Source organism: Myotis nattereri (genome assembly GCF_964212035.1).
Source record: "Myotis nattereri genome assembly, chromosome: 12".
Lineage (NCBI taxonomy): Eukaryota > Metazoa > Chordata > Mammalia > Chiroptera > Vespertilionidae > Myotis > Myotis nattereri.
Genome location: NC_138087.1, coordinates 76,578,146 through 76,600,609, shown reverse-complemented (window position 1 = coordinate 76,600,609; position 22,464 = coordinate 76,578,146). Strand labels below are relative to the sequence as shown.

At 46.0% G+C, this 22,464-nt stretch overlaps 1 protein-coding gene across 1 annotated transcript in view; it reads right to left on the bottom strand.

The window, feature by feature from the left end:
• The window catches only part of RALGPS1 (Ral GEF with PH domain and SH3 binding motif 1), a 226,500-nt gene that overhangs the window by 190,143 nt on the left and 13,893 nt on the right, over positions 1-22,464 (bottom strand). The window contains exon 2 of the mRNA XM_081103397.1: positions 946-1,067. Coding sequence (XP_080959523.1) covers positions 946-1,002 — 57 coding nt within the window. The 5' untranslated portion in view covers positions 1,003-1,067. The remainder of the gene's footprint in view (positions 1-945; positions 1,068-22,464) is intronic.

The window sequence follows — 22,464 nt, the reverse complement described above, 5'->3', positions numbered from 1 at the left end:
ACAGAAACAGAATTCTGATTCCTCTAGTTCCAAACAGCCCATTCCTGGGCTTCCGGTTTTATCACTTTCCTGTCATGCCCACTGCATCGCCCCAAACACGAGCTCAACAAGGGTCCTTGTTGAATCAAAAACTGCCCCAAATACATTCATTGGTGGTGCTGGCAGTGATGATGCAGTAACTTTATTTAAACCTATATTGGCGCCCTCAGAAAAATTTAAAAGGCACCCACAAGTCTGCTTTTCAGAACCAGAGATCAAAATAGGAAAACTTTCTAAAGGTTTATAAGAAATGAGCTAGTTCCTGTGAATTTCTAGCTGATTACATAGGATCATTTCAAAAGCCCAGCTCCACTCTAAGGGCCCTGTGAGCTCAGGACACTGAGCATGGCCAGTTAGTCACAGGACCAGGCGTTACACACTGGATGTGGTGGCATCCCCAGGCCGCAGATGACACCCACTCCCCTGCGTGCCTCTGTTACGTTACTGAACTTGGAAAGAAAACTCCCAACCCCCCGGGGAAAGGCCCAGCCCAGGACACTCTCAGACCACCAGTCCTCACAGCCATTTCCTCCTGAGGAAGGTAAATAATAGCACAGGCCAGTTGGAATCAGTTCTGTCTGACTTCATTCCGGAATGTGTGACTTATTTATAATCAGCGGCGGCTTTTCTGGGGAAAGGTCTGATCTCTTCGTGCACCAACATGGAATGTGGCACTTGCTAACACTGGACCGAGCAGCTATTTGTTTTTCTTTGAAGAGAAAGACTTCAGAAACATATTGGTCCTCAGGACTGACTGCCTCCCAAATCTCACGCCTGGCGTGGCCAGGGCCTCGGGAGTGCTAAGAATGGTGGTATTCATGGAGCCCTACAGCTTTGCTGCTCATGACTCAGCTGGAGCCTGGCAGCTTTGCTGCCCCCACTGTCAGATTCTCGCAGTCTCCGTACCTGTGGAGTGGCGGAGGTGACCAACACACTAGCCATCAGACCATTCCTCCTGTACATAGTCTCCAGGCCACAGGGAGCTTCAGGGCAGCCTCTGTCGGTGACATAACCCGTCAGGAGAAGTCCTGCAAGGCAAAGGAGCTCATAAAAACCAGCCCTCAAAGACAACTAGACCCCACCCCTGGGGAAAAGGTGTGACAGATTTGAGCAGATGACCCCAGAGACCTTTAAAGAAAGATTATAAGCTGATGGCCTTTAGGCTAAATGTGGCCCACAGATGTACTTTGTTGGGCTTGCACAGGTTTTAATATTTTTTAAATTAACCACCAATGTTTAAAACTTGAACGGTTTCATGCAGAATCCTGGATTTCTGACATTTCTTGAAACTAGGAATACCTGGCAGTACCGGGCCCACATCCCTTCCTGACAACCATCAGCTGCGCTGAGCAGTGGTGGCCCACCTGGCCCTTGCAGGCACTAGAGTTTGTGATCTTTGTTTTAAAGTGGAGGCAGGTGAAGAAGACAAACGAATTCTGCTGTGTCTGCCTGTGCACCAGACCATGTCAGCAGCAATAATGTGGAGAGCAGCTAATATTGCACAGCACTTGCCTGGTGCCATGCGTTTTACACACCTCAGCTCATCTAGCCCTCACTGCAGTCCTCGGGCAGGCCCTACGATTACACCCACAGTGCACAGAGGAATCGGAAGCACAGGGAGCTAATGTGACTCACACTTTGGTGCCTCAGCTCATGCTGTCCCCCATTCTGTCAGCATTCAAGATCCTACTCAGCTATCGTTTCGTCTGGTTATCATGCCTGGCTCACCCAAAGCAACATCAGTTGCTTTATACCAATGTGTGTGTACACAATTCTAGCACAGCATTTATCACATCACCAAACATCACAGAACTGTAGCCACACCAGCTTTTTTGCAGGAAAGTGGCAAGGAGAGTAGGGAGAATGTAATGGGGGGGCGGGGCGGGGGGGAGGCAAAGGTTCCAGCTGGAAGCCAACTGCAATTTCCCAGGCAACAGATGAGGAGGGTCCTCTGAGCTAAGTTTGTAGCAGTGAAGTCAGAGGGAAGGAGACAAACCAAAAGGCAGTAAGGGCAGAAATTCAATAGAAATTGTTGAGGGCAGGAGGGAGCACAAGCCGAGGATGAATGGGTTCTGGCTGGAGGTACCAGAAGGATGATGGTGAAGGGGCAGAGGTGCGGGAAAAGATGATGAACTTAATTTAGGACATGCTGGGTCTGTGGTGCCAAGGACATACTCAGTCCTGGTAAGCAAGGTCAAGCCCAAAGGTCACTGGAAAAGATGGAAACAAGGAGGTACAAGTCTGATCTTGACTGTCTGTGTACCCGTTATGCTTCCGGCAGCCTGAGCCAGAAAGACAGACAGAGCTTGTTTCCGATCTCACTCCTGTATGTCTCGCCACTGACGAAAACAGACTAATTTATGGGCAACAATTCTCCGACAAGTGATATTTCACATGCTAAGAAAAAAACAGAACCAAACAGAATGGAAGATCCTTTCCAGGGCCCAGAGAAACCTCCACCCATCCACCTTCAGTCCCTGAGGCCTGGCCAAGCCCCAACTCCTGGCCAAGAACCAGACTCCCAACAAGGAGGTCAGCCCGGCTCAGCCGCTCCCTAAGAACCCCTTCCCAACCCCACAGGTGGACCCCTGACAATGGGAGCCAAGCCTCCCAGGCCGGACTAACTGAACCACAGTGGCCACCTCATTCTCCTGGGAACTCGGAACCCGGAGATGCTAATCTCTGCTGGTTAACCAAACAGAGGTGCTGTACCCTTGGGAGCAGATGTTTGCCAAATCCTGCTGGGTGCAGGGACAGTCGGTCAGAAGGAGAGGCACAGAGAGAAGCTCAAGAGACAGCCATGTCTGAAAGGGGAGGAGAACACGGGGCCTGGTTCCCACTGCTTTGTAACAAATGCCTTTTTTTCAGTGTCAGACAGATTTCCAAAGACCTTGACCAAGGCTATTTCCTAAACCCCAAGGTCACACAGGGGCCCACGTCAATGGGGAAGATACATGCCACCATCCATCCATCCACTCACTGAGCTCAGGCGTCACGCAGGCAAACTCACGCTAGGAGTTCCTAACCGTTGTGTGCCTTGGACCCTTTTGACTGGTGAAGCCTCAAGGCCCTTTCTCACATAAATGTTTTTAAATGCATAAAATTATACAGGAAACTGATTACACAGGATTTCTCAGGAAACCAATTATATAAAAGTACAGTCATTAAATTATTTTTAAAACAATTGCGATGCAGTAAGAAAATAAATTTATTTATTTATTTATTTATTTATTTATTATTGCATTAAAGGACAAGATCTATTGGTGGATCTGGAAATTACCATAATTTCAAAGCAGTATGAGCACAGGCATTCTAAGATACCCACAGCTAATATTTGATAGGAAAATATTTGTGATTTTTTTAATATTCATTTTATTTTATTTTTGTTTTATTGCTTAAAGTATTACAAAGAGTATTACATATGCCTCCTTCCCCCACACACACACATTCCCCCGGCCTCCCCTACCCCGCAGTGTCTTATGTCCATTGGTTATGCTTATATGCATGCATACAAGTCCTTCAGTTGATCTCTTACACCCCACTCCCGCCCCCCAACCCTCCCCAGCCTTCCCGCTGTAGTTTTGACAGTCTGTTCAACGCTGCTCTGCCTCTGTATCTATTTTTGTTCATCAGTTTATAATGGTCTTTATTATCCATAAATGAGTGAAATCATGTGGCATTTTTCTTTCATTGACTGGCTTATTTCACTTAGCATAATGCTCTCCAGTTCCCATCCATACTGTTGCAAATGGTAAGAATTCCTTCTTTTTTATAGCAGCATAGTATTACATTGTGTAGATGTACCACAGTTTTCTAATCCATTCATCTGCTGATGGGCACTTAGGCTGTTTCCAGATCTTCGCTATGGTAAATTATGCTGCTATGAACATAGGGATGCATATATCCTTTCTGATTGGTGTTTCTGGTTTCTTGGGATATATTCCTAGAAGTGGGATCACTGGGTCAAATGGGAGCTCCATTTTTAACTTTTTGAGGAAACTCCATACTGTCTTCCATAGTGGCTGCACCAGTCTGCATTCCCACCAGCAGTGCACGAGTGTTCCCTTTTTCTCCACATCCTCTCCAGCACTTGTTGATTTGTTGATGATAGCCATTCTGACAGGTGTGAGATGATACTTCATTGTTGTTTTGATTTGCATCTCTCGGATGATTAGTGACTTTGAGCATGTTTTCATATGTCTCTTGGCTTTCTAAATGTCCTCTTTTGAAAAGTGTCTATTTAGGTCCTTTGCCCATTTTTTGATTGGATTGTTTATCTTCCTTTTGTTAAGTTGTATGAGTTCCCTATAAATGTTGGAGATTAAACCCTTATCGGTGATAACATTGGCAAATAAATACGTTCTCCCATGCAGTGGGCTTTCTTGTTGTTTTGTTGATGATTTCTTTTGCTGTGCAGAAGCTTTTTATTTTGATGTAGTCCCATTTGTTTATTTTCTCTTTAGTTTCCAATGCCCTAGGAGCTGTATCGGTGAAGAAATTGCTTCGGCATATGTCTGAGATTTTGTTGTCTTTGGATTCCTCTAGTATTTTTATGGTTTCCCGTCTTACATTTAAGTCCTTTATCCATTTTGAGTTTATTTTTGTGTATGGTGTAAGTTGGTGGTCTAGTTTCATTTTTTTGCATGTATCTGTCCAATTTTCCCAACACCATTTATTGAAGAGACTGTCTTGACTCCATTGCATGTTCTTGCCTCCTTTGTCAAATATTAATTGAGCATATTGGTTCGGGTCGATTTCTGGATTCTTTATTCTATTCTATTGATCTATATGTCTGTTTTTGTGTCAGTACCAGGCAGTTTTGAGAACCATGGCTTTGTAATACAGCTTGATATCAGGTATTGAGATCCCACCTACTTTGTTCTTCTTTCTCAGGATCGCTGCAGCTATTCGGGGTCTTTTTTTATTCCAGATGAATTTTTGGAGAGTTTGTTCCAGGTCTGTGAAATATGCTATTGGTATTTTAATGGGAAGTGCACTGAATTTATAGATTGCTTTGGGTAGTACGGACATTTTAATGGTGTTGATTCTACCAATCCATGAACATGGTATGTTCTTCCATCTGTTTATGTCTTCCTCTATCTCTTTTTTCAATGTCCTGTAGTTTTCTGAGTAGAGGTGTTTTACCTCTTAAGTTTATTCCTAGGCATCTTAATTTTTTTGGTGCGATGGTAAATGGGATTGCTTTTTTAGTCTCTCTTTCTGTAAGTTCACTACTGGTGTATAGAAATGCCATAGATTTCCTGGCATTAATTTTGTATCCTGCTACATTGCTGAATTCATTTATCAAGTTTAATAGTTTTTTGACAGAGTCTTTAGGGTTTTTTATGTACAATATCATGTCATCTGCAAATAAGGACAGTTTTACTTCTTCTTTTCCAATTTGGATACCTTCTATTTCTTCTTCTTGTCTAATTGCAATGGATAATACTTCCAGTACTATGTTGAACAGGAGTGGTATGAATGGGCATCCCTGTCTTGTTCCTGTTCTTAAGGGAAATGGTTTTAGTTTTTGCCCATTGAGTATGATGTTGGCTGTGGGTTTGTCATATATGGCTTTTATTATGTTGAAGTATGATCCTTCTATTCCCACCTTGCTGAGAGTTTTTATCAAAAATGGGTGTTGGATATTTGTGATTTTTATTGGTGACAAAGTCCCAGATACTGTCAATATTACTGTGATTCACTGTTAGTAACTGAAAGAAATGTTATATCTCAGTTAAAAGTTTGTAAAAATAAAGATGCCATTTTCCCCCATTCAAATTCAGAGATGCCTGGTCGAGAAACCCTGTTCCAGGTACTGAGACCATGAAGTGAGCAAATCCTGCTCCCATAGACTTCACATTCCAGGATGGGAGTGAGAAAATACCGTGAACAGGAAGATAATTTCTGATCATGAGAAATGTCTTGAAGAAACACAATGGAGGGAATACAGTATTGCCAGGGTGGTCCAGGAAGGACTCTCTGCAGATGTGGCCTTTGAACTGAAACTTAGGAAGGAGTCAGCCACAGGAAAATGACTGTTCTTTGCAGAGAGCACAGCAAATGCAAAGGCCCTGGGATGCACATGAGCGTAGAAGCTTTGTGATGGAGGCAGATGGCCATGACTGGAGCTTAGAGAGTGGGAGGCGGTGGACAGACAGGCCGGGGCTAGGGCCTGGAGGGCCTTGCAGGCCACGGTGGGGAATTGGGACTTATTTGGAGTACACTAGAGGGTTCTGAGCAGGGGAGTGACATGACCTGATCTGTTTTGAAGGTCACTGTAGCTACTGTGTGGAGAACTGGGTTGGAGAGCCACAAAAAACAGGACCAGTGAAGCCAGTGGTGGGTAAGGGACGGTGATGACAAGACTGCTGGCCACAGGGACCAGGGATGGGTCTGAGAGGAGGTCTGGAGGTGAATCAGACAAGACTTGTTACTGGACTGCATGTGAGGGAAAGGAAGAGAGGATGACTTGGGGCTGTTATGACCAGGTAGATGTTGACCTAAAAGCCTCATCAGCAGTGTGCTCATCGTTCACTGAACAGCCCCAAGTCATCCTCTACTGAGACAGCTGGTGGACCAGTTCTGAGGGCCCAGAGTCGAAGACGACACAGCCCTGTGCTCCAGGGTCCTGCGGTGCAGGTTGGGGAGAAAGTCCTGCAAGGTCACATTACAGGTTCACCTTGTGGGGAGGGGGGTGTCAAGGAAGACATCACTCTGAGAAGAGCCATTGAGTTGGGTCTTAAAGGACCAGTGGGAGTGTTCCAAGGAAAGAGCGGAGAACAGGAGGGCAGTGTGAGCAGCTGTGGAAGCGCGCAGGTGTGTGATGCCAGTGTGCCAGGAGCCCCGGGAATCCTCTCCCTTCTCCCTTTATCTCAGCCCCGTGCCCACCCTAGACTAACACGGGCACTGGGGGCACAACGGCAAACAAGCCAGGCACAGTCTGTTTGACAGGCGGCCCCGACACATCTGTGTAGCAAACATGGCAAAGTTTTTCCTAAGCCCTGAGCTGTGCAGTCTGATCATTGCTGTCATCCTTTCTGGCTAAGGATGTATATGCATTTAAAAAATTTTTTTTTTTTTTTACAGATGAGGAAACTGGCGCTCAGAGAGAAATTACACTGTCACTTAGGGTTACGGTTTGACATGCCCGCACTGACTGTGTTCCATGCCACACTGGCCTAAAAGTAAGAGCACCAGCTTTTTTAGTTGGGCCATTTTAATCTGTACACACCAAAATCCTGTTTTCCACTCTCCCTCTGCCTCTCTCTCTCTCTCTCTCTCTCTCTCTCACACACACACACACACACACACACACACACACACTCCAACTGCTAATGCCTCCTTGGAAACCAAAACACAGCAGGAGAAAAAGCGATTCTCATGATGTAACTCCGCAAGCACGTGGCAGTTGTAGCAGAACCACAGAACAATCCCACGTCTCTTGTTTCCCTATGACAGCGTCTGGTCTGGTGTGTGTGGGCTCCTGAGGAGGGGAAGGAAAATCCCATATGCAACGTTGGTTTCCTTCCAAACTCAGAATTCTGCTTCAGCACTTCAGGCTCAGGAAACCAAGAAAATAACATGAGACAGTCTGGTGCAGACCACTGTTGAGAAGGCAGAATAACCACTTTTTTCTAAGCTTATGGAGGCTGTTTCAAAGAAAATACACACATCCAGGAATGTTCAATTACAGGAGAGTGATCTCTTCCAAATGTTCGGACAAGTATGAAAATGGACGCCAGGCCCAGTTCCTCGGCGTGGGGCTGCTCTCCGCCGACGTGGCCAAAGCTTGCTCCACCTTCCTGCGTCTTGAACAGAGGCTGCGACAAAGACGAATAGGAAGGAAACAAAGCGGGATTCTGCCCACAACCCCTCCACCAATATTTGGCCCACTGCAGGAGCAATAAGTGTACATACGTGTGTACACACACACACACACACACACACACACTCTGAACCACAGACACAGGACCCGATTTTGTGTTGCCAAAAGGTTTCCTTGGGGCCCATCCCTCTGGGGCTGGACCACCTGCCAGCACTCAGGAAGGCCGGCCTTGTGTGGCTGGCACTGCTGTTATCTCTACCTCCTCCTGACCCTCTCTAAGCTGGCCAAGCCTCTTTTCCTGGCAAGCAGCAGCGTCTGGCGGCTTTCACAGAGCGGCCTGGCCATGTAAGCACGTCAGACCTGCCATGCCATCACTCACTGCAGTGTCCGCCCACGCCCTCCCCTGCTCCTTTCATACCATCCCACCAGATGTTCAACATCCCACCTCTCACCTCCTCACTGAGGGGCAGGGGATGGGCTGGGAGGCACCACTGCACCTCCGTGGAGACAAAGCAGCAGCGTTTAGGAGGGCAGGGTTTAGAGAGTGAAAGTGGGCAGATACCATGAAAAGGGAATACAGATGGGTAAAAGGGAAGCACCTACATTTATGGAGCTGAGGTAGGGTCTACAGGTGACAGGCACTTACCAACACCCCCACCCCCCAGCCCACACACTGTGCTGAAGCCCGAGAAGCAGGGATGAGTAAGGCCCATCTCCTCCTCAGAAACATCAAGTCCCCTGGGGATGCCTAACCTTTGCAGGTAGGAGGACTTCCTGAATTTTTACATAAAAGTAAAACATGTACATGTTAAAAGTATATAAACTGGGGGAAAAGGTACAAAATAGAAAAGTCCCCCCCACACACAGCCCCTGGGCCTGTGCCCAGGTTACATAGTTCACAATATGTAGGGCATCAGTTATGCACACATCCCTGTATGTAGAAATACAAGGAAATATACAGACATATCAGTATATATGAAAATGCATTTTAGAGACCTTCCCTTTCAACACTGAAAGTAATTTAGTTCTCTGTTTTACATCTGTTGATTAAGAAAAACCCTTGAGCCTGGCCAGTGTGACTCAGTGGTTGAGTATCGACCTATGAACCAGGAGATCATGGTTCAATTCTGCGTCAGGGCACATGCCAGGGTTGCAGGCTCGATCCCCAGCATGGGGCATGCAGGAGGCAGCCGGTCAATGATTCTCTCTCATCATGTTTCTCTCCTCTCTCCCTCTCCCTTCCTCTCTGAAATCAATGAAAATATTTTAATAAAAATAAAAAACCCTTGATAACAAAAAGCTATAATAAATGACCAACATCTTTAAATGAGTTTGTGGTTTAATGGCCACAGCACTATTTACATTCACTTGGAAAAGAGCGAGACGTACCTACAGCACCTATTCTCCTGTCTGTGGGCAGCTGGACTCGGAGGCCTTACCATAGCCTGCAGCTCAGCTCGCTCCAGCCCGAGGTGCATGACCTGCCATCCATCGCAGGTTTGGTGAACTAAGAACAGGACAGCCATGGTACCACCTCTGAGTCAGGAAAAGGAGCCAGTGCCTCTGTGGCTTACAGAACAGATTCATCAGGATCTGAATTCTCACCTATCACTTACTCTGTGCCCTTTGGCAAGTTTCTAGACCTGGCTATGCCTCACCTTCCTCATCGGTAAAAATGGGGAGAATCGCAGTCCCTCCTCCCTCACAGATGTTGAAGGGTTCATAGGATGATGCATGTGAATGTCTCAATGAATGACAGCTGAGGCTAGTGCTAACCCCCTCACCTCCTCCTTCCCCCCACCTGGGGCGGGGCAGGCATGGGCATGCTCTCAGTACAAGACTATGATAAACCAATTTGAAGTTAAGGCAACAGGAGAAATATGAGAAAGGGCTCTCAAAAGAAAACTAATGCTCTGATTGGCAGGATAACGCTTCACGAAGAGGCCGGCTAGCGCTTCCCCATGCCCCACGCGAGCACACATGGCTACTCTTGAAACCACAGGTTCCTTGGCTCCAAACAAAGCTGCGGAAAACAGGGGGAGAGAGAGGCCCACCTGCAGCCACTGGCTGGTAAGGAAGACCTGATTTTTCCATCGGAAGCAGAGGCAGAGTTTTCCGTAGGAAAATGGGAGGCCTAGGGATACTGTGGGAGGGCTTGAAGAGAACAGGAAATGGGGGTAAGACAGAGAATGAAGAGATGAGGACTGTCTACCCCAGACACCGGGACAGCTTTGGCATCGGATGGAAGAACACCATCTTGTCAGGGAAAGGCCGACTTGCAAAGGGGGAGAAGTTCCTGACTCCCCCGGGCCAGCTGGGCAGAAAAGGGAAGGCAAGAGAGGCAGGCAGGAGATGGGGACTGGGATTTTCTGGGCACTCCTGTGCTGGCGACCAAGATCAACAGTAATTGATATAAATGTGAGGAGTCTGGCAGAAGGCTGGCCAGGACTCCTTTTGATATTCACAGGGTGAATATCTACATTTTATTACCTGCTGCTGACTCAATGGCCTAAAGCAAACTCCCCCAAGACCTGACAATCTACTGTTTGCTAAACATTACCATTGATATGTCTGTTTGCATTCCTAAAGGCAATTGTGTATTCTAGCTAATAAAAGCAGCTGGGAATGGAGCAACGGAGAGAGCTTGACCGCTATGGTTAGGCTGTCCTCTGGTTCCCCGGTAATTAAAAAAATAATATTCCATCTTGTGTATCATTTGTGCATCAGCCCTCCCTCCAAGTCTTTGAACCCGCGAAAGCTACGCTGGCCGTGGACTCTCACACTCCTGGGCATGTTCTCAAGCACAATGAGTTACATTAACACCACCAAATATTAACAGTGCAAGAGAAAGAGAAGAGGACATCTGACAACGCAAGCCTCAGAGAAGATGGCAAGGGTGGGCTGGTTAGCTGCTTCCCCTGCCCCTGGAGAAAGAACACTGTCACTACTTAGACCTGCCCTGGAGAAGGGCAGCCTGGGGAGGCAGGAGAAGCTGATTTTCACAAGAGTACCAGCCAGCTGGGCACCTGTAATGATACCCAGGGCTCGATGAAGTCTCCTGGAGGAGACGCTTTTAACATATGCGAAACAGAAGCACAAAAATAAGACCATAAATTTCATCCAATGAGGATCTGATGTGATCTTCTGGGCAGACGAGGAAACTGACAGACTGGGAGACTCATGAGACTCAACAATTAAATGCAGGAGGAATCCTGGACTGAATCCTGGAACAGGAAAAGAACGTTAGGAGGACACTGGTGACATATGAAAAAGGTCGACAGTTTAGTTCACAGTACTGCAACGATGTTAATTTGATAGCTGTACTGTGGTTAGGTAAGCTGTTAACATGTAAGCTGGGTGAAGGGTATATGTGAATTTCTATTTATCTATCTGTAAGTGTAAAATTATTTCAAAATAAACAATTTAAAAATTTAAAAAGGGATTCTACACCCTTACATCCCACTCCACTCCCCACCCCCAACAGAATCTCAACAACCAGGCCTGTAACGAGGGCTCGCCCTTTCCTGTACAAACCATTGTCGGGGAGTTACAGCTCTGGGTGTGGAGGTTCAGGTATTTCACACGGGTGAACATGGGCCCAACATGCACTGTCTGGGCGGACAGAGGATGGGGACAGGAATGAGTTACTCCCTCTCTCCCCCCAAGTCCCTGCCACAGGCAGAAGACTTACTAGTAACTGGTCTGACTGGCAGCGGACGGCACACCTTTAGGAGCAGCACTGAGTGCCAAAGGCCACACACCTGTCAAAGGCCCTCTTTTCTCCCCATTTGCTGCTGTGCGATCCCGAGGGGAACAGGGCTCAGCCTTCTCTGACTCCCACATGCACCCCTAGGTGTGCCTGCCGGGCCTGCGCCTGCCTGGCCTGCACGTCCCTGGACACTGCTGCTGGCCAGGGGTATACAGAGAAAATGACATTTTCACATCAAACTATAAAAATAGATTTTGGTTTCAAAACCAAAAACTGGTCAACACATTCGCCTTCCCCTTTTCAAATCTTGTTAAAATGACCAAAGAAATAAAAAATAAGAACAAGAAATCTGATGCAGTGTTAAAATACAAGGAAGGATGACATCAACAAACCAGAAAATGGAACTAGATTAAGGAAAAAGCCATGGGTGTTAGATATCTGGCCATAAAATCAACTGTTTCCTCTATCCAAACAATAAATGGCAAAAATGTACTGGCACAAGAGCCTACATATATATTTTTTAAGAAATGTACAAATTTCATTTGAGGCAAATTATGAAATTTTAGTAGAAGACAAAAAAAAGGAGTTTAAAATCAAAGAAGAGCTATTTCACTTCTCTTAATAAGGAACAATATTGTAAAGACATCAACTCTCCCCAGCTGATGTATGTATAAATGTAAGCTCATTCTAAATCCTAAGGGAATTCATTTTGGCATTCAACACATTCATTTAAACTTCCATCTGGAAGAACAGTTAAAAGAACTCAGAGTTTTCAGAAAAGCAGCATGATGAGAAGGGGCTTGTCCCACCAGGAGAGATGAATGGATTGGCAGGACAGAGCAGTCCACAACACAGGACCCAGGATACATGAGAATTAATATCCAACCAAGACAGCATTTCAAACAGTGAAGAAGAATGCACTAGTCAATAAATGTTGGTGAAACAATCTACTATTCACTTGAGGGGGGCATTAGTTTAAAATTTTACCCCATCCTATATTATCCTAAAAGGGTAATATGCAAATCAACCAAACTGTGGAATGACAAGTTGCTATGACATGCACTGACCACCAGGGGGCAGATGCTCAATGCAGGAGCTGCCCCCTGGTGGTGAGTGCGCTCCCACAGGGGGAACACCGCTCAGCCAGAAGCCCAGCTGACGGCTGGCGGGCTGGCGAGCTGGCGAGCGCAGCGGTGGTGGCAGGAGCCTCTCCTGCCTCAGAAGCAGCGCTAAGGGTGTCTGACTGATGGCTCCCAGACTGCGAGAGGGCGCAGGCAGGGCTGAGGAACAGCCCTCCACCCCTCTGCGCCCCCACCCTGCCTTAGTGCACAAATGTCATGCACTGGCCTCTAGTATTATATATAATAAATTTTTGATGGATTAAAGATTTAAATTAAAAATCATCACAAAAATACTAGTGGGTACACAAATCACTTTTTAATAATCTCAGGGTGAAGAAGTCCTCTCTAGGGTGAAACAAAAGCCAGAAAACAAAGGAAACTATTGGCAGGTTTAACTACAATAAAAATTAATTAAAACTTCTGACTAGGAAGAGACATTATTAAAAAGATGAAAGAAAAGACAAAAAAAAAACAAAAAAGAAAAAAAACGATGAAAGACAATCTACAAAGTGGGGGAAAGGTGTTTGTGATGTTACATGAGAGATGAGGAAGTAATATCCTTAATACAGAAACACGCCCCCCTGCCCTGGCTGGTTGGAGAATCATCCTGTACACCAAAAGGTTCTGGGTTTGATTCATGGTCAGGCCACATACCTAGGCTGCAGGTTCCATCCCCGGTCAGGACGCACGGGAGGCAATCTATCAATGTTTCTCTCTCTATCTTTCTCTCTCCCTTCCTCTCTCTGTAAAATCAATAAAACCATATCCTCAGGTGTGGGTTGAAAAATAAAGGATGAATCCCCTTCCAAGAGCTGTAGCTCAACTCTCGGCATACGTGTGGTCTTGGGCAGGGGCTTGTCACCTGCAAAGAGAGAAGCTAAGAGTGGCACCTTTCACAGGTGTGAGGTTTATGGTATGAGGACTATATTATATGTTGTATGTAAAGCACTAAACCCAGAATCTGAGCAAAACAAGGAAATCATCAGACTGCAGGGAGTATGTTCCAGGAAGGCCACTGACTGCAACACCACCTACAAAAGGCAAGAAAACACTGAGAAACCACATGGCTGTTTCAGGACAGGCAGTGGAATGTGTCCATTCAAGGGGACACTAAGCAGTGAATTGAAAGGATGAGATGGATCAATATTTATAGACAGAGAAAGATGTCCACAAATTCAGGACATATTTACATTCATTCATTCAATGTGCATTTACTGAAAGTCTACACTCGTATATGTCAGGCACTGTTCCAGGTGCTGGGCATAGAGCAGTGAAGAAAAAGCCAAAAGTTCCCCTGTACATTCTGGAGTAAACAGACAACAAATACAAATAAAGCATTCAGTATAATATATGGTAATCCGGCTGGTGATAGATAAGAGAAAAAAACCAAAGCAGGAAAAGGGGACAGGGAAAGTGGGAAGGGGACAGGGTTACAATTTTGAAGGGGGTAGGGGGGCGTCCGAGAAGCCCTCACTGAGAAAGTGACATTTGGACATGTTTTTAAATATTTATGCCTACTGTAAACACACATACACGTACAGAAGGGTATCTATTTAATTGTTTTTATCATTGCTTCTTTTTTTTAATATATTTTTTATTGATTTTTTTACAGAGAGGAAGGGAGAGAGATAGAGAGTCAGAAACATCGATGAGAGAGAAACATCTATCAGCTGCCTCCTGCACATCTCCCACTGGGGATGTGCCCGCAACCCAGGTACATGCCCTTGACCGGAATCGAACCTGGGACCTTTCAATCCGCAGGCCGACGCTCTATCCACTGAGCCAAACCGGTTTCGGCTTTATCATTGCTTCTTAAAGGTGTCATTGTATGACACTTTTACTTTCTACTTTTTGTATACCTGTTCTATTTTTTCAGTTATTATAATAAACATTTATGAGAAGCATAGCATTTAAAGAGAAAATTGAAAATAAACTTCCATAGATAAGCACTTCAAGGATGGCTCACCACCAGGTATTACAGACTTAGGCGGTTGGAGTCAGATGTCTGGTGCTGTGGCGCCACCTGGTGGCCATTTCCTAACTGATAACTCATTTCCAACTGTGAAAAGGAAGCAAGGGACAGAGGCACAACTGTATATAAAAACCCTCTTGCCGAAACCGGTTTGGCTCAGTGGATAGAGCGTCGGCCTGCGGACTGAAGGGTCCTGGGTTCGATTCCGGTCAAGGGCATGTACCTTGGTTGCAGGCATATCCCCAGTGGGGGATGTGCAGGAGGCAGCTGATCGATGTTTCTCTCTCATTGATGTTTCTGACTCTCTATCTCTCTCCCTTCCTCTCTGTAAAGGATCAATAAAATATATTTTAAAAAATAAATAAATAAATAAATAAATAAATAAATAAAAACCCTCTTGCCCTGTGGACAAGGACTGGAAGGGAAACAGGCAAACAAACACAGTTTGATTTGTGGGGGTGCAAAGCAATGGTGGGGTTTATTTAGCTTAGTTTTCAATCATAATCTTATAATGTGCTTCATTCCTTTATGCATAACTGCAATGAAGCAGTCCAATGGGACAGCCGAATGCTCACTGGAGAGACGAGTGGAGTGAGATAGTTGGGCAGCACAGAGCTAACCCAGGCCATGAGCATGTGTCCCCAAGAAGGCTGGGGGATTCCTAAGCAGTGACAGGGACTCAGGCAGTAGTTCTCAACCTTCTGGCCCTTTAAATACAGTTCCTCATGTTGTGACCCAACCATAAAATTATTTTCGTTGCTACTTCGTAACTGTCATGTTGCTACTGTTATGAATCGTAATGTAAATATCTGATATGCAGGATGGTCTTAGGCGACCCCTGTGAAAGGGTCGTTCGACCGCCAAAGGGGTCGCGACCCACAGGTTGAGAACTGCTGGACTCAGGTCACATGGTACTTGGAAGAGGAAGGGTCTTTCCTAATGATAGGTCCCAGGAGTCTGGCTGGAAGGAGCAGACACAACCCTGCCCTCAATGATTAATCACGGACTGAGCATGTGCTCAGACCACTAAGCTAGTGCCTCCTCAGTGAAGCCCAAAGGAGACTGAGGCATATCCCCTGGGTGACGGGGCAGCAACGTTGATCACACCGAGGACTCTGCTTGGAATACTTGTCTCTTCTCCATCCTTCGGGTGTGGGTTGAGGGCCTCGCTGTGCACCCTCCGTTTAGCCTACTGTAGCACTTGTCACTATGGTAGGATTGCTTTCTCTGAGCACCTCCCTGCTAAACCAGAAATCATACCTATCTCATTTAACCTCAGAGACAGGACTTGTAAGCCCAACAGTTCTGGATTCGAATCCTGACACAGCCACCTACCACCTACATGACACTTGCAAGCACCTATAAGCTTCCATTTCCCCCTCTGTAGAGTGGGGATCTGGGAGCATAAACTAACAATCCCAGCTGGCACTCAGGAGAACTGGTGGGGGCCAGGCACCTGTCTAAGAGCTTTACATGTCTTACATTCCTGAACTGAGGCCACCTCTGTGCAGTATTGATCACAGTGTAAGGGCTCAAATGTTATTTTATCCACAGTTTCCAGCACAGCTCCCAGCAGAGTCTGTTGTGTTCGCAATAAAAATGAATGAACTACTCCCCCAGCCTGCTGCAGAAAGGGGCGAGATTGCAATGCTTAAGCCACCCCATCAGCACCCTCAGACACCTGCAAAAAGAGGCTCAAGAAGTGCACAAAAGGACTTCAAGGCGAGAAGGTGCTCTGGCAGGTGCAAACACCCCTGCAGTATGGGGAAGAAGGGGGTGAGGGAAAATTGGCACAAATACCTGGGGCTAATGCACTGGGCTCAGGTTCAGGTTCAGCTCAGGCAAGACCCAGGTGGATCCACCCCAGAGGGGCTTCAGCTAAAAGTGGGTGAGACTTGGCCAGCCAGCATGGCTCAGTGGTTGAGCATCAACCTATGAACCAGGAGGTCATGGTTCAACTCCCGGTCAAGGCACACGCCCAGGTTGCAGGCTCAATCCTCAGTGTGGTGCATGCAGGAGGCAGCCAATCAATGATTCTCTCTCATCATCAATATTTCTGTCTCTATCTCCCTCTCCCTTCATCTCTGAAATCAATAAAAATATATAAAAATAAATAAATATGAGTGAGACTTGCCACTTCCCTTCCCAGGCTCCCTAAAGACTGACCTTCAACACACCAACCAGTAATCACCCATGTGAAGATCATGCCTGGTCCTTGCTTCCCATTTGCTTCCTCCCCTTCCACCCACCCCCCACTCCCTTGCATACCAGTCCATTCCTAAGTGGTCAGGGTCACGGCCCTCACAGGGTAGGATCAGGAGACAAGGTTGTGCAGAAAGCTGGGTGTGAGGGAACGAGGCGGCACTTAAAGGCACCCAACCCATGGAGAATCCCAGGTGCTGCCTGCGGGGGAGCATGTTCTGTGATGAGAGTGTGCAGTCCCTCTTCCAGGCCCTTCCCCACCCAGCCCCTTGGACATGGCTTCCAGCCCAGGAAGGAGAGCTATGCAGACCAGAAGAGATGACAAAATGTCACTGGAGCAGCCGGTGCCAAGCCCATTCTGCTGTCTCCCACCCCAGTGTAAACAGGGATGGGTCATCTCCTCTCCCTCCTCCCTGCTCCTTCCCGTCTCAATGTCTCTGCTCTGCTTTGTCCTTCAGCTAGAAAAGGTCACAGGTATTTTCCTCAGGTGCATTTAATAGATAATGCCATGTTCTGTGCCCTCCCATGTTTTAAATGCCATTCGTTTGCAATGAGCCGTGAGTGACATCTTGGCTGGGTACACGGAGGGCTACAGCCCCTCCCTGTGACAGTCTGGAGATGCCAATCCACTGGCTTCCAGCCTCCAGGGCTGCACACGGGAAGACCAGCAAGAGTCTGATTCTCTTTCCTTTGAAAACCTGTTCTTCCTTCCAACAAAATTTTAAGATTTTTTTCTCTTTCTTCTTGGAGTTTAGGAACTTTACTAGAAAGCAGGTCTAAGTGTTGGTCTCAGTGTGAGCTTAATGAATCCATTTAATCTGAAGAATCAAATCTTTCTTCAATTCAGTGAAATCTTCAGTGACTCCCCCATCTATTCCTTTCTCTCCCCTGAAACTCCCATTATGCCCATGCCAGGCCCCCTGGACAAGGTTCCCAGTGCCTCACATTTTAACTCATTATTCCCACTTCTTGTTGTTACTATTCTGGATTCTGAGGCATTTCTTCTATTTGACCTTCCAAACCACTCATTTCAGTTCTTTTACTGATGTTTAAATTCAGACGTCCTGTTTCCAGTTCCAGAAAGCCTCTGGTACACTGTACTCTCGTCCCTTGGGAAGTTCTCTCCCTATAAATTAAAGCCCTCGTGCATCCTCTCCATCCATCCTGCCTCACAGGATCCACTGCTCCGAGTGAGAGGCTGTCCCTGCAAATGAGCTGTCCTTTGATTTTTGCCTGCTAAGCGCAGGCTCTCATACCCCGTTCGTGGCAGGCTACTTGAGCTTCTGTAGCAGTAGCAAGCCTGTGGCGCTGGACACCCTGACAACCTTTGCTCAAGGGGCCCATACAAAAGGAGCTGGCAAACCATGGCCTTCCCGCTGCGAATGGGGGAGCAGATCCTCTGCCCTGTGCCCCCCACCTCCGGTGACGACAGGGGAGAGGCAGTCCTCTGCCAGCTGCTTGTATTGGGAGCAATTCTGCCCAGATCCCCTGGGATCAGGGTGATCGGCAGCCCCATCAAGGGCACAGGCAGCAGGTAGCTGCAGATGCAGCCCCTCTCATGGAATTCAGTTCTAATCAGACCTGAAGCACAGACAGCAGAGAGGAACTAGACTGACCCCCAAGTCAAATCTCAACTCTGCTACCTGCGTACGGTGTGACCTCAGGGAAATGACTTATCTGAGCCTCATTTTCCTCACGTGCTCACCTGTAGGCCAACAGCTATTGCCAGTGCTCTCCTTCGGGAAACCGATCCCACTGATAAGTAAGCTACGGGGAACTTGCTTCTTCTAAGCACTATATGAATTACTTGTCCTGTAGTTAATCATGAAATATCAAGGAAGACTGGGGCCCTGCCAGGAAAGTATCAGAAACTTCACCTTCTGCCTCTTTTGTGATAATGGGTTGACAGAAGGGTAAGGCTACGAGAAAAATCTCATAAATATTGTAATACTTCAGCTTTTAACATTTTTGTAACTGCTCCCACCTGAATAGAATCTCCAGCACTCTCTGCCTCTTCCCATATTCTTTTATGTTATATCAAGACCTGAGGCCATGGCTGCAAAGGGGATGGATGCTGGGAGCCCTAGAAGATTCCATGTTGCTTTCCGAGCACCGAATGTAAGATATTAAGCAAGGCACTGCATGGGATACAATAATAAGCAAGACACATTTCCTACCTTAAAAGAGCTTAAAGTCTAGTCAAGGAGTCAAGGCAGGAAGTACAGGGTAAATCAAAAGAGCAGAATGCAATGCAGAATGTGGCCAGGAGGTCAAAACTCATGCCACAAAGGTTTAAAGGAAGGCGAGCTCCAGTGAGCGGGGGAATGCTGCAAAGCATTCTTGGAAGAGGTACCAAATGGGGAGGGCAGGATCTCAGGGAGCAGGAATTGTAGGGAGAAAGGTTGGAGGGTGGCATCTGGTTGCCCAGTAATTGTCATCTCCTCATATTCCCTCACCCCATCCTCCCATGACCAAGCATAACCCACACAACGAGCTGGCCCTTTCTGATGAAGGGTCTGGAGCTAGAACAGCTGAAAGCGAGGAGGGGGCTTGCAAGGAGGTACATGGACCTGAGCTTGAGGGAAAGGAGGATGTCCAGGTAACCCCAGCTGCTGGAGAGTCAGATACAGAACATTTGTCTTCTGTCCAATGGGAGCAAAAGGATGACAGCACAACACAGTAACAAGAGGTTTTGCACATGGAAGTAGAGAGAGAAAGAAAAGAGAAAAAACCTTGACATAAGAACCACAGAGAAAACCCCAGAGTTTAATCTGGGGAAAAGGATCCCTTGACACACCCCCTGTGTACATGTGTGGCTCGCCAAGGGTACGTGAGGGCCCCAAAGCCCCTCCCCGTGCCCCTGCCTTTCTCTTCAGCTTCACCACCACCTCCTGATCCCATGCACCAGCAACAAGAAACCAACCCAAGTACAGGATGCTGACTGAGGAACTTGAGGCTCACCACTGGACACCTGCTTCCCACAGCCAGGCCTCTGCTCAGGCTGCCCCTTCTGTTATGACTTAGAGCCATAGCTTGCCAAACCTCTGGTTTCTTCCCTACCAACAGTTAAAAAAAAATTAAGTAAGCACCTCTCACACACATATATTTATTTGTAAATTAAATATATGTTCTAATGTATCAGCATGTTATGTACATTATAAAGCTACAAATGATCAAAGGAAGAGATAAAGATGAAATAAGTATGTTAAAATAATTATTTTATTTATCAACAATACAAAAACTTTCATTCTTGTTAACAATAATTTTAGTGAGAGCAATGTGATTAAGAAGCTTCCTTTTTCAGTGTTTTAAATAAATAAACTTTTTATGGAAGTGCAACATGTGTTCAGAAAAGCACACGGGACAAAGAACTGTCACAGAGGGAATACCCCCGTGACCAGCACCCAGATGAAGAGACAGAGCGCAGCCAGCCCCAGAACCCACCGCACCCCCTTCTCTCTCTACCTGCCTCCCAAGGGCAGCCACTACTCTGACTCCTAGACTTTGTATGAATGCAATCATACAGTATGTAACCTGTGTCTGATGAACATTATGTCTAAAATCCATCCTTTTTCACTGAATTAGTGTTCATTAGTGCTTCCTGATGACAGTGTTGCCCTGTGGGAGTTTACCACATGCATCTTCCGTCCATCCTACCACTGACGGACGCCCAACTTTCTCCCAGCTGGCTATTACAGATGTGCTGCTGTAAACCTTCGTGAGCACACCTTTGGCACACACTCGTATGCCTTCCTGCTGTGTTGACACCTAGGAGTGGAACTGCAGACTCACAAGCCAAGTGTATGTTCAGCTTTGGTAGATGAGGCCAGTTTTCCAACTCAGGCTAAACCAACTAACACGCCCACCAGCAGGGTCTGACAGCCTGGCTGCTCCACAACCTTGCCAGCACTTGGTATGGTCTTTTTCTTTTTCTCATTTTAGCCATTCTGGTGGGTAAGATATCACAAAGTATTACAATCCCTTTTAAAGATGAGGAAGGAAATGAAGTGCCTCTCTCCAGCTCACAAACCTGAGGTGGTCAGAGCAGGAACCCAGGTCTTTTGACTCCAAATAGTGCACTATTTCCATTGTTTCCACTTATGTAGGGATCAAAATATTCCTTTATAAACACCCTCACAAGAGGCTAAAGCAAAACATGCTTGTGGAGACTTACACACAAAAAATGTCTGGATATATGTACCCCAAATATTAACCATAAGAGGATGGTTGCTTTTTTGTAGCTTTGTTTTCTTAGTTTGCTACGATTAATATTTAATAACGAGAAAAGAACTATTTTTAAAAATTGAGACCTAATTTATATACCATAAAATGTACCCTTTTCTGGAGATTCAGCAGTTTCTAGTGTATTCACCAAGTTGTGCAATCATTTCCACTCTCTAGTTCCAGAACCTTTTCATCACTCCCAGAAGAAACCCTGGATCCACTGGCACTCACTCCCATTCCTCCCGTCTCTCAGCAGCCACTCCACTACTTCCTGTCTTTATGGATTTGTTTCTTCTAGACATTCATATTCGTGTCTGGTGTCTTTTACTTAGAATGTTCTCAAGGCTCATCTATGTTATAGCATGAATCAGTACTTCGTTGTTTTTTTACAGCTGAATAATACTTCACTGTATGGATATACCACCTTTTGCTTATCCATTCATCAATTAACAGATATTTGGGCTGTTTCCATTTTGCTATTATGAATAATACTGCTATGAAATGAATGTATAAGCTTTTGTATAGACATATGTTTCAGTTCTCTTGGGTATATACCTAAGAGTAGGATTGTTAGGTCACGTAACTTGATGTTTAATTTTTTGAGGAACCACCAAATTGTTTTCTAAAGAATGTGCACCATTTTACATTCCCACCAGCAGTGTGCTAACCTACAGAATGAAGGTGCCAAGCAAACGCCCTCTTTTCCAGGACATTGGAAAAGACAGTGCCCAGAGCAGGGGTCCTCAAACTACAGCCCGTGGGCCACATGCAAATACAAATATTGTATTTGTTCCCGTTTTGTTTTTTTTACTTCAAAATAAGATATGTGTAGTGTGCATAGGAATTTGTTCATAGTTTTTTTTTTAAACTATAGTCCGGCCCTCCAACGGTCTGAGGGACAGTGAACTGGCCCCGTTTAAAAAGTTTGAGGACCCCTGGCCCAGAGGAACAACCATACAAGTGGTCCCAGGTGTTCTGCATACTACTCAAATCTTTCATCACTCATATCTGGGTAGCTCTGTGGAGTGCAGTGTGTTCATACATATGATCTCTGGTTTGAGCAGGAATTCTATTCCTGCTTCTATTAATAATGGTTTAATGTTTTATCTTCTTTCAGTAATTGTTTCGTTTGTATTCTATTTTATACGTACAATCACAACAGTTACTTGGAAATGACTTTATACTTGAATGGTTCCACTCTCACTGCCAATCCTTTCCTACACTGACTTGCCCATTCATGGCCTTTTACTTTATCTTTCAGTGGCCAGACATGCCTCTCAGTGTTTTTTCTCTCGGGAATGGTGCATGGCTGTAGCTAAAGCCACACACAAGGTACGTCCTTGCATGACTGAAATGAAATTCTTTACTG